Source organism: Onychomys torridus, chromosome 10, assembly GCF_903995425.1.
Source record: "Onychomys torridus chromosome 10, mOncTor1.1, whole genome shotgun sequence".
Classification (NCBI taxonomy): domain Eukaryota; kingdom Metazoa; phylum Chordata; class Mammalia; order Rodentia; family Cricetidae; genus Onychomys; species Onychomys torridus.
Window position 1 is genome coordinate 78,352,487 of NC_050452.1, and position 13,205 is coordinate 78,365,691.

At 46.3% G+C, this 13,205-nt stretch overlaps 1 protein-coding gene across 1 annotated transcript in view; it reads left to right on the forward strand.

Moving 5' to 3' along the window:
• The first annotated feature begins 5,859 nt into the window (after positions 1–5,859).
• Hpse (heparanase) overlaps positions 5,860–13,205 on the forward strand; it is a 38,740-nt gene continuing 31,394 nt past the window's right edge. The window contains exon 1 of the mRNA XM_036201008.1: positions 5,860–6,157. Within this exon, the coding sequence (XP_036056901.1) occupies positions 5,946–6,157 (212 nt within the window). The 5' untranslated portion in view covers positions 5,860–5,945. The remainder of the gene's footprint in view (positions 6,158–13,205) is intronic.

Here is a 13,205-nt window from a genome sequence, read left to right on the forward strand (position 1 = left end):
CACTCAGCCATCATGCCATCCCTTAAGTTGACTCACCTCAGCATTTGTTAAAGATACAGAAAGCTGATGCATGTGCCAATTCAAGAGAGAAAAGCCCTCTCTATTGGCATCACTGATGGCTTCCACCTGGATGCAGATGATGGGCACTAACGACTTAGGTTTCTGACCAATAACGGTTTCCATTTTCTAGTCACTGTATGAAATAATGACAAGGTCTAGTACAATATTTAGGTGACTATACGCTTGTGACAACCTTAGTTTTTTGGGTGCTGCTTCAGCAGAATACCTGTGACGGGTCATTTATAATGAACGGAAATGTATGTCTCACCGTTCTGGAGGCCGGAATTGACAGGCAGAACACTTCTTACCGCAGCATCCCACAGTGAGGGATTTAAGCAGGGCGGGGTGGGAATCCTTTTATACAGAACCCATTCCCATCATATTAAGCTCCTGTAACATCACCACTACTGTATGTGTGTGTGCTTGTTCATGTGTATGCACATGCAAGTGCATTCATGCATGTGTGTGCATAGGTCAGAAGATATCTTTCCTCAAGCAGCCTCTCACTTGTATTGTTTGTTTGTTTCGAGGTGAGGTTTCTCAAGTTCCTCAAGTTTTGAGGCAAGGTTTGCCAAGTGCTCTAAACTAGTTGGCTAACAACCATCTTCCCATCTTGCCGTGCCTTTTTCTGTTTTGTTGAGACAAGGTCTCTCAGTGTCATCCTGGCTGTCCTGGAACTTCCTCTGTAAGCCAGCTGGCCTCAAACGCAGAGATCCAGCAGCCTCTGCCTCCCGAGTGCTGAGCTTTCACTTCGGTTTTTTATGTCAGTTCTGGGGTCACACCCAGATTCTCACCCTTGAGCAGTGGAACTATCTCCCCACCTCCTCCACAGCCACCGCTTAAAGGCCCCGCCCCTTTGTAAGGTTAAAATGAGGACTCCTTCAGAACTGGGAAGGTGACTCTGGGTAAGGCACTCACCACTCAAGTATGAGGACTACAGGTCAGACCTCTAGAACTCAAGTCACTCCAGGCACATGTACATAACGTCAGCATGCCTAAAAGGCAAGAGGCAGAGACAGGAAAATCCCTGGGAGCTCTTGAGCTAACTAACCTGATGTATGCAGTAGCGAACAACAGAAGACCCCGTTTCAAAGCAGAAGAGGGGACTGTCTCTCTGAGTTATCCTCTGAGCTCCACATACATACACATGCTTGCACTCACACAGACACACGCACACAAATACTTTTAAAAATTAAACTTCATACAAGGTGTAGTGGTGCACGCCTTTCATCTCAGCACTCAAGAGGCAGGGACAGGCAGAGAATCTCTGTGAGTTCGAGGCCAATCTGAACTATATAGTGAGTTCTAGGACAGACCAAACTACACAGTGATACCCTGTCTCACTTTCCCCAATAAGTAAATAAAATCAATGTTTAAAAAATTAGCACATTCAACACCTATGCAGTCACCTAGCTGCTCAGTGACCACTTCAACACTCACTCCATCCAAATCCGCAAGGCAAGCGTTAGTCAGTACAACACCTCCTCAGCAGACTCCAGCACAAACACTGTGTACCGCACAGGCCTCCCTCCTCAGGTAATTCAGAATCTGGAACCAACAAATCAGGGAATCTTTTCATACACCTTCAAAGTACTACCCTTCATTCCCTTATTCCTTTCTTCCTCCTTCCTTTCTTTTGTGGTATGAGTGTGTGTACACTTCAACTATCAGGAATCAAACCCAGGGCCTTGCACATTGAGTTTTTCACTCATGTCTACCCAAAGGACCATGGCCCAGAAGTCCAGAACATAGTAGAGAGCCCAGACTAAATACACCATCCGGTGATTCTGCTTCCTCTTACCCCCAGCACTCCCACCTTCCTGAAATTTTCCTGGGTTCTTTCGGCCCCAGGTTTACTCCATTCACACTGTTTACAGAGCCTGTGTGTTGCCATAAATAATGTACCACTTAGGAAACTCTATTATACTTTTCTGACACGAGGATAATTAGTAGGATCTCCTAGGGCCTTTGTCATCCCAGAGATAGGTGACCAAATTTAGCCACTCAGATTATTTCCTGGGGCTTTTGAATAATTACCCAGATCACAATATCAAAATCTATTCATTTAGTGTATGAGGCTGTTGGTGACACTTCCTCTCATAGTTTTGGCTCATTTTCTGCACCCATTTTCCTTACAGATACAGAGAGAGAGAGACAATATTGAATAGTATAAAATATACATTATAGTGTGTATATCTATAATGTGTATACATAGAAACTTAATGAAAGAAGCCAAAGGGCCAGGGATGTAGCTTAGCTTGGTAGAGAGATCGCTCAGCATGCAGGTGGCCTTGCTAGGTTCGAACCCCAGCACAACAAAAACCAGACTTGGTGGTACACCCTGCAATCCCAGCACTTGGGAGGTGGATATAGAAGGGTCAGATATTTAAGGACACTGGTATGGTACACACCTTATTCCCATCACTGTGGAGGCAGAGTTGTATGGATGAATCTGAGGCCAGCCTGCTCTATATAACAAGTTCTAGGCAGGGTAAACTCAGACAGTGAAACCCTGTTTCGAATAAAACCCAAGTTCAAGATCATCTTCAGCTACAAAGAGAGCTCAAGGCCAGCTTGAGATAGAGACTGTCTAAAAACAAAACAAAACAAACAAACAAAAACCAGCAACAAATTCAGAGATTCTGGCTATGTCCACAGTGAAGTGAAGATCTGTGAAATCTTTTTTTGCTTGTTTTTTGTTTGTTTGTTTGTTTGTTTTTGTTTTGTTTTGAGACAGGGTCTCTCTATGTAGCTCTGGCTGTCCTGGAACTCTCTCTGTAGCCCAGGCTGTCCTCGAATTCACAGAGACCCTCCTGCCTCTGCCTCCCAAGTGCAGGGACTAAAGGCATGTGCCACCACCACCCGCCCAAGATCTGTGAAATCTTATTTCTTTCAAGTCACCAAATCTAGATGGGATGGTAGGAAAACTTAGAATTAAGAATTAGAATCCGGGGCTGGAGAGATGGCTCAGTGGTTAAGAGCACCAACTGCTCTTCCAGAGGTCCTGAGTTCAATTCCCAGCAACCACATGGTGGCTCACAACCACTTGTAATGATACCTGGTGCCCTCTTCTGCCATGCAGGCAGAATACTGTATACATAATAAATTTAAAAAAAAAACCTTTTAAAAAAAAAAAAAGAATTAGAATCCACTGGGTACACGCCTTTAATCCCACCACCCAGAGGCAGAGCCAGGCAGATCTCTTGTGAGTTTGAGGCCAGCCTGGTCTACAGAGTGAGATCCAGGACAGGCGCCAAAACTACACAGAAAAGCCCTGTCTCGAAAAAACAAAAACAACAACAACAAAAAAGAATTAGAACTCAGATCTTAACTGTTTTACAGAGCCATTGCAAAGATTAAAGGGGTAAATTGGGCACAGAAGCACACATCTGTAATCTCAGTTCTTCAGAGCAGAGGTAGGAAAATCAGTACAAGTTCAAGGCCAGCCTGGGCTAAAAAGCAAAACCCTGTCTCTGAAAACTCAAATTAATAAGTGTTAAATTATTTCATCTGAACACAAAGTTTCAGGTTGTGAATGGAGCCGAGTGTGTCACATGCTCTCAAGTTGGTTAATTAAAAAGAAAAATGAACTTTGGGCTCTGGCTGAGTATTTTCAACACACGAAGGAGAAGCTCCTCAAAGTTAAAAACTTAATCCAAGACAGAGCGTAGCAGAGCAGCGTCGTCGGCCGTTCATCCCAGCACTCAGGAGGCAGAGACAGGCGGATGTGTGAGTCCAGAGCCAGGCTCGTCAGGCTGTAAGCTTCAGGCCAACACAGTAAGACTGTCTTGAAAACAAAAATAATTGCCAGGCGGTGGTAGCACATGCCTAGCCTGGTCTACAGAGAGAAATTCTAGGACAGCCAGAGCTACATAGAGAAACCCTGTCTCGAAAAACCAAACAAACAAAAACCGAAAATAATTAACAACTGGTTCAAGATTCCAAACCCTACTGAGGGCTAGAATGTAAGCATGTATGCTACACATACATGAAGTGTCCTATTATAAAGTGTCTCTGAAGTGACCATTTCTCTGAGTATGTCCATATCTTCCTCTGGCACAATGGGACAAATCAGCTTAGAGTCTGGGGCCAGAACTGACCTCTGCCAAGAGCTCACCAGGAGCCAGTAGTGCCTCTGCTTCCTATTTGTTTCCTGGTCCCACATTAGCAACCTGTCTGTAGATCCTGCTTGCCCACATGTCAGGATGTCACAGATGTGGAGCATGGAAATCTTGCAATGATCTCCTTTCCAAAATGCCCCAAACTCCAGAGGAGCTGGTGTGACTTCATCCATGGCATCAGGAGGGAGGTGAGAGGTGGATCCATGCCATAACACAGATGGGAAAAGGCACTGTCTCCCGCTTCCCCCTTCCCCCTTCCATAGGTTATACACTCCAGACAGTTTGCTCTTAGCATGAATTTTTCTCCTTTGTATCCCATGGTTAAAGCATACCAACTCAATGCAGGTCACAGCATTAACTATGCATGTAATTTTTAAATCGCCTAAGGGTAGACAGATGGGTGCAAATTAGGTATACATCCCATACCAAGCAAGCCATTTTTATTTATTGCTTTACTGGTGGTGCAATCTAAACAGAAAATTCTAAGGGTTTTGGTGCCATTTGCTTACCAGGTAAGTGTGAATTGCTTGCCTACTGAAGGCCAGGTACCATGCACGAGCACTTCGCAGGTACACCACAACCTCCATCTTTTTTATTGAGAATTTTATAAGCCAATGGATATGGATGGTGAGCACTGAGCAACTCCACAGTGCCGGCAAATGCAGTCAATTCTAACATGTTAGGATGCTGTGAGGGTGTTTTCCGGGGACTTGAGTTACCTGGAAGTACAGGGAGGCTTCCTCCAGGAGACTACACGGACATGGAGTCAGACTGCCATCTGCTTGGGCTTGTATACCTGCCTTCACGTAGTTCTGACACTTGGACAGATTGCTGTGTCTATACGTGTGCCCTCCCGTGTAAAGAGGAAAATTCGCAATTGGCAGCATGCTGTGGAAATGAAAGGTAGCACAGTTAAAGCTTCTCTCGGGGTGTCAAGCACACCACACACCACCCTTAAGCACTTGGTGTTGGCCATCATTCCACACCGGCGTAAATGACAAAGGAAAACTAAAGAAAAGTTGAGGCAGCAGCAAGAGATGAACACATGCGGGGAATTTGCTTCGAATTCCAAGGGTGGTTAGTTGCACGGGGTGGGGGTGGGGTGGGGGGTGTTTTAGCTGTCGACCATCGAGGAGCATCTTATACTCTTAGGCTCTCCCAAGTACTGTTTTCATGAGTTGTTTTTTTAAAAAAAGAAGGAAAAATTGAGGGCTGATTTCTAGCTGCGTTTTAGCCAGTGCTCGGATCAGATTTTCAAGCGACAGTGGGATACCTGAGAAGCGGATCCCAGCAGAGGACACTCTAGGTTAGTCAGACTTTGGCAGGCTCAAGTGACAAGTGTTTTAAGGCAGATGGGAGTGGGGGTAAGGGCCGGCTGAATCCTGAATCCTCAACCGGGGCTTTTAATTCAGAGTCCTGGCGCTAAGTGGAAAGGACCTAGAAGAGGGGACAGTGTGCGCAGGACATCAGGAAGCTGGCTCCGGGGCGTTCCCTGCCCAGGCCTCCCAGGATCTTGGATTCTGGCCACCTCCGCACCCTTCGGATGGGTGTGGATATTTTCAAAAGTGGACGTGACCGCCGCCGCAGAGGGGGAAGTCGGCACGGAAATGGGAGAGAGCTGGGATGGGAGGGCGGGGAGAAGAGGGCGCGAGGGGAGGGACGCAGGGGAGGAGTGGGAGGGTTCGGAGCCCGGGCGCCGGAGGCAGAGCGGGCCGGGTACCGGGGGCGGGAGCTCTCACGGCGGCGCCGGTCCAGCCAGGTGAGATGCGGCGGCTGCTGCTGCTGCTGCTGCTGTGGCTCTGGGGGCCGCTCGGTGCCCTGGCCCAGGACGCCCCAGCGGGGACAGCTCAGGCCGAGGACGTGGTGGACTTGGAGTTTTCCACCGAGCGGCCGCTCCATCTCCTGAGTCCCTCGTTCCTGTCCGTGACCATCGACGCCAGCCTGGCCACTGACCCGCGGTTCCTCACCTTCCTGGGGTAAGTGCAGCCCCGGTCCCCTCTCCTGTGCTCTCACGCTCGCGAGGGCCAGCCACTGTTTGCTGAAACAACTTTGCATTTGGTCTCCCCAGCCTCCGTCTCATGTACAGCCAACCCCCGAAAAGCTTTTTCCTGTCTCATTTACTCAGCGCTTGTTGCCTGGGCACCAGCCAAGCCCAGGTTAAGAGGAGGTATTGGGGGGGCGGGGAACCCAAAGCTGTCACAGGGCCCAGCACTTCAGATGGAGCCTTTGAATTTGCTTCAGTAGAGGCAGTACACTGGTGTCCTTTAAACTCTGTTAGGAATTTTAGATTAAAAAAGGAAGAAGCAGCAGAAGAAGAACGAAAGAAAAGTCAGAAAAGGCCTCAATGGAGAACAACCATCGCTCATCTTGCTGCTTTTTCAGCATTTAGATATAAGGGCACTGGGTGTACCTCACTTTGATGGAGTGTGTGACTACATGCAAGTTTGACGCCAGACTGGACCAAACCCGGGGAGGAGGACGGGAACAGTAGAAGTAGGGAAGTAGAGAGACAAGAGTATATACCACATTCCTGGGATTGGGTGGTGCTTGTGATCCCAGCTCTCGGGAAGTGGAGGTAGGAGGATGGGTGTGAGACCTTTTTGGCAACACAGCAAGTGTGAGGCCAGACTGGACTAAATGGGGGGAGAGACAGGGAAGAGAGAGGAGTTGGAGACTGAGACTAATTGGGAAAATTAGGGATCAGCGGGAGGGTACAAGAGAAGGCAACGGGGGTAAACATGATCAAAATATTTTTATACACGTTCAAAAATGTCATGATGAAACTCATTATTATCTATAATTAATATATGTTAATAAAGCTTTGGATAAGCATATATTTCTCCAAGATGAGGGTGCAGACTGGACCGCTGCTTCATCAGCGGCACGGTTTCCCCTTCTCCCAAGGAAATCGCATCTATTGCTCCTACTCCATGAGCACAGACTGTCCCCAAGAAGAAGGACTCCAGGCAATCACAGTTCATCTAAACCATGGAAGCCTCCAGAGATGACCTCGTCTTTTGTTGTTTTGAGACATTGTGTAACCATTAGCTCAGACTAGCCTTGAACTCATGATCTCCCTGCCTCAGCCTCTTGAGTGCCACCACACTTAGCTGACTACATCTTTACCAGCCCTTTATGTCACCACTGTCGAAGGCGTAGACATGGATCGCACGTCCCGTGCCCACACTATCAGGTGTAACCTGCTGATTTCACACAGAGTCTCACGGCTAAGAGTCTGACAGACCAAGCACCCTGGTTTTCTCAAGTGCGACTCATGGGATTTCTATGATGATTTGACGAGATAATAAGCGCTTACTACAATGTTTGACGGTTAAGCTAATTGTTTCTTCTTGCCCAGCGCACAGGAAGTCCTGGGTTCGGTCCTCAGCATTGCATACGATTAGGCATGGCGGCTCATGAGTCTTTCACTAGCACTCAGAAGCAAACGGAGGAGGATCAGAAGTTCAAGACCACCCCTCAGCCACATAGCAAGGCCACCTGGGCTGTGTTAGACTTTGTCTTAAAAAAATAAATTTAAGGCCAAGTGTGATGGCGAATACCTTTAATCCCAGCATTTGGAGGCAACGATGAAGAAGTTGAGGTTATGGGAGGTCAATCACCTAGCCAATAAAAGCAGTATTTGAAGGCAGACTCTGATCCAAAGACAAAGGCATCCAAAAAGAAAGCAAGCCTGTGGTTATGTTTTAAAGGACACACACCAGAGTATATTAGGAAAAGATTGTCTAGAAACAAATTGATAGAAAAGGTTTGTTTGTTTGTTTGTTTGTTTAAAAAAGCTACCATTAACATATAGGTAGGCGACTTGGGGCCCAAACCTCAGAGGTGCCTCCAAGGAGGGTTAAACAAATGAACTGGGGTGGTCTGATTCAGTTACAGGCACTAGATGAATAGAAACAGGTCTCTCTCACATTTGTAACCAGAGAACAGACAGTACGGAAATTTTAAATGTTAATCTTAGAAGACTGTAGAATTGAAAGGAACATCTGTTAAATTTCTCTTCCCTGGGGAAATTGGTCAGAATATATTCTCAGCCTGGATTAGTGAAGAATACCAAAGAGACCCCAGTCCTAGAAACAACATGAATTATGATGGGAGTCTCATATACAAGGAACAAGTGTAATTTTAAAACTCTTTGGTAAACACATTTTACAAAAAGCAAAAAAGCTCAACATGATTGCTAGCTATAATCCTAACATTTGGGAAGCAGAAACAACAGGATCACACGCTCAAGGCTAGCCTGGGCTACCTAGTGAAGCCCTGTCTCAAACAGCAAAACAAAAAGTAAACAAACAGTAGAAAGAAGTGTGTGGACTCTAACGTTTGGCAGTGCTGGAGACAGAGTCCAGGGTCTTGCACATTAAACAGCTTGCTCTGCCACTGAACTTCACCCTCTGCCCAGTATAAAGAGAGGAATGCGATGGTTCCCTGTCCCTTTCTGAAACCGAGCCTCTAAAATCTTGTGATTTGTGTTTACAGCATGTCTCAGTGCGGTCCAACTACATTTCAGGTGTCCAGCAGCTAGTGGCTGTTGTAATAGACAGTGCAGCTCTACTTGAAATAAGACATATGCATACACAGCCAGAATTTCCTCATTAAGACAATATAGTGTGGATGATCGATAGAAATCCTAAGTTCTACAGGGTAAAAGTGGCATTGAATAACTGTCTCAGTGAGGGTTTCTATTGCTGCAATGAAACACCATGACCAAACATCAAGTTGGGGAGTGTGGTAGTTTGAATGTAACTGGCCTTTGTAATCTCACAGGAGGGCCACTACTAGGAGGTGTGGCCTTGTTGGAGGAAGTGTGTCACTGTAGGGGCAGGCTTTGAGGTTTCCTATGCTCAGGATGCCACCCAGTGTCTCAGTCAACTTCCTGTTGCCTGCAAGATGTAGGACTCTCAGCTATTTCTCCAGTACCACATCTGCCTGCACGCTGCCATGCTCCGTCATGATGATAATGGACTGAACCTCTGAAACTATAAGTGAGCCTCCTCAATGAAATGTTTTCTTTCTAAGAGTTGCCATGGTCATGGTGTCTCTTCACAACAATAAAAATCCTAACTAAGACAGAGAGGGAAAGGTTTATTTGGCTTATACTTCCAGATCATAGTCCATCATTGGAGGGAATCAGGACAGGAACTCAAACAGGGCAGGATCCTGGAGGCAGGAGCTGGTGCCGAGGCCATGGAGGAGTGCTGCTTATTACTTTATTACTTCCCATGGCTTGCTCAGCCTGCTTTCTTATAGACCCCAGGACTACCAGCCCAGGGATGGATTCACCCACCATGGGCTGGGCCTTCCATCGTTGATCACTCATTGAGAAAATGCCTGACAGCTGGTTCTCATGGAGGCATTTCCTCAGCTGAGGCTCCTTCCTTTCTGATGACTCTAGCTTATGTTGACACAAAACCAGCCAGTTTTTGCTTGCTTTGCATAGTAATTTGCTTCTCTTTCTTCAGTAAACATTTTTTTTTTTTTTTTTTTTTTTGCCATTTGAAGAACCATTTGTGGTATTTGAAAGAAAATGGCCCCCATATGGAGTGGCACTATTAGGAGGTGTGGCTTTGCTGGAGTAGGTGTGGTCTCATTGGAGGAAGTGTGTCACTGTGGGGATGGGCTTTGAGGTCTGCTATGCACAAGCTACTCCCAGTGAAACAGTCCACTTCCTGTTGTCTTCTGATCAAGACAGCCAGCACCATGTCTGCCTGCACGCTTCCGTGCTCCCCACCATGATGATCATGGACTGAACCTCTGAACTGTAAGCCACCACTTCAATGAAATGTTTTTCTTTATAAAAGTTGCCGTGGTTGCGATGTCTCTTCACGGCAATAGAAATCCTAACTCAGACACCATTCACTAATTATTTTAATAGTTAAATTCCCACATCTTTATTGACAGCTGCTTTCTGTATTGGAGAGTCATTTGTTACCAATACGAAGTTTGTGTATTAATAGCCGGTTGGGTCGGTGACTTTTCTGTGGCTGTGACAAAACACCACAACCAAAGGCAGCATGATGGCAGGGGAGGAGTGGCAGCCTGTGGCCGGAACAGGAACTAACACAAAGCAGAAAGGGCTTCCAGAAGTGGGTGTGGCCGGGTGCTCTCAAAGCCCGCCCCTAGTGGCATACTTCCTCTAGCTAGGCCTTCTCTTAAAACTCTTCAAACAATACCGTTTTCTGAGGACCACATGTTCAAACGAGGGCGCCCGTGTGGGACATTGCTCATTCAAACCACCAGACCCACAGTGCCCAGGGCCACAGGTCCCCTGTTTCTGAGAGAAATGATTTGACTGAAGAGAGACAAAGAACCGAGAGCAACCCAGGCCTGGTCCCTGAGAAGCTCTGTCCCCTGTTGGTTTCCCCTTGCCTCCTATGCCATTCTGCCATGCTCCCTGGAGCCTCGAGTGTGGAAACCCTGCTATCATTCTCTCAGAGTGTTCCTTTACCCCTATGCCCTTGCTGATGTAAGACACTTCCCGGAAGATTCCTCTCCCCCTGCAGACCTGTTGAGTATGAGTTGTATAGTCTCTCATACTCCAATCCTATGCCTGCTACCCCTAGACAGTGGTTCATCAGTCTGCATGCAGACTGCTGTAGTTCAAATCCCTCTCGGCTTGTTAGCTCTGGTGAGTTAGCTTAACTCCTTTTTGTTTAGGTTCCATGTTTATAAAGTGAGAATAATAATGACACCCACATCCTTGTGATGTCAGGAGATGAAATGAAAAAAAAAAAAAATCCTTCCAATCTGCCGAAAGTGCTGGATGAAACTGTATTAGAGATGGTTGTGGTAATACCAGTGTGTGGTCCCCTCCAGCTCTCCTTCCATCCTGTCATTCACTCTGTTTCCCTAGTCCCCATGTTGATTAAAATCTGGCGCAGCTCTCAGCCCCAGTTCCTGCTCTCTTCTTAGGTGACATCAAGTTTACTTGAAAAAACAAGTCTCTCAATTTCTCTATTCTTGACCTCTCAGGTAATTGTTACTCAGTTGTCGGGCCAGTTTGCATCCCCCCATGAGATGTGTGCATTTCTTCTCAACGCCACATTCTGTGGCACCCCACTGTTGGAAACAGCGACAGTGGAAATATTTACACCATGGAAATTGGCAAGCACTGAGAACCAGGGTGCTTTTCTGCTGGCGGTTGGTTGTTAGCACATGCCGCTCTACTCCATTTCAACCTGCAAACATCGTGACGGTGTCTTGACTCTCTTCCTCTCCAGTAACTTCATTTCTATATGTGAAAACTTAAAATTCCAATGTCATGCTCTTGGATCACAACTCCTGGCCTGCTCCGCTCCTTCACGTTATAGCAAAAGTCAATTCTGAGCATGCCTGCATTTTAAGAAGCACCCCCCTGAGTAGTTGCATCCTCTCTCTATTTCTTCCATATTTGAGCTTTTTGATTTATCATCCAAACCATTCTGTGATAATGACCTCTGCTTCTGCCTCATTGCTCTTACTGAAATGCCAACTGTCACTTGGTCCAATCTTATTTCCTTCTTTGGAATCTCTGGGGTGGCCCTTAAATCCGGAAATGGAAATATAATAGCATTTAGTGCATATTAATAAACCACCTCTGCTCTGTGTCAAAGATAAACAATATATTTTTGCCCTAAAGGTAATATAAAAGCACCTGCAGACTGTTTTGTGTGTTTTGTTTTTTCCTTGACAGCCTCCTCTGGAAGGGGAACAGCTGCAGCTGCCTTACACATCTTTTATTTCCATGACACTGTGTGGCGGGCGTTTCCCCTTTCTCCTGCATATGACTGAAATACCGTGCCTTTGATCCATTTTGTTTTTATGGCAAGTTTTGCAGCTGGGTTAAATCTGTTTTTTTTTTTTTTTTTTTTTTTTGTCAGAGGGCATCAATATTTTATTCTAAAAACACAAAAGATACTTTACTGCAAAGGAGACAAACAAAAGGTCCTCACTAGCAAAACTCTGAGACATATGACTTGCTTTATGTGGCAATGGCCATAGCAATGAGTTTTAATGTCATCTTGTTAAAAACAACAACAACAACAAAAAACAGTCCTTGGCTGGCCTTTCCTTGCCCTTTCTCAGGCTGGCTTTCTTTGTTCGTTCATTTAACAAATATTGGCTAAGCATTGCTGTGTGCCAGGCATTCGTCTAGGCACTGGGAAGAATCTGATAGACCAGACAAGGTCTCTGCTCTCAGGGAGCCGGTACCAGGGGCAGCAGCTGGGAGAGGCAGACCAGTGAGACATATGAGGTTGCTGATTTCAGAGAGTGGGAAATCCTCCGCAGGGCATGAGGCAGGTTGGGTTGATGGAGAGCGATCCATGATGCTGTGGTTCATACCTCTGGGGCCCAGGCTTTGGTCCACGTGTATCTGACCCGGGCCATCATTTGGTGTCACAGCTCCTTTCCCCTCCAGTTCCTAAAGGACACCCATCTCTTGACCATTCTCAATTACTTACAGATAGTAGCTACATACATCTGAATGGATCTCCTCTGTCATCAAACAAAATAGAAATGCCAAGGACCAGAACCAGTGCCTGGCCCAAGTCAGTGGGATGGTCTGAGGCCTGAGGGACTCTGAGTAAGCCCTTGACATGAGCTTCTGGGCTGTGTATTGGCATTCAGGGACTGTGTGGCTATTGTGTTTTGTCTTCTTTGAGACGTTTGTTCATAATTGCATAGTGAAATACTTGTCTTGCACTTCAGCTAAAGTGCTTTTTCCAGCACATATCATAATGGGGTGCTGGTGTCCAGAGGAGGCATGTTGTCTTGGTTGTTCGTGTTTGTGTTTCTGCACTGGGATCTAGGCATCTGGAGCTATGACATTCGTGTGATTCTTTATGTCGATAATCTGGTCTCCCCTTTGCTACATGGGGGTTTGATTGTTTGGCTGTTGTTACTTTTATCTGGACCAGCAGAATGACACTTGGTTTTCAGTCTGAAGCCACTCGGGTTTCTGTGTTCAGACTCTAACTGGTCCTAGATCTGAAGTTCTGGTTGGAATTCTGGGTTCATACTCCACGC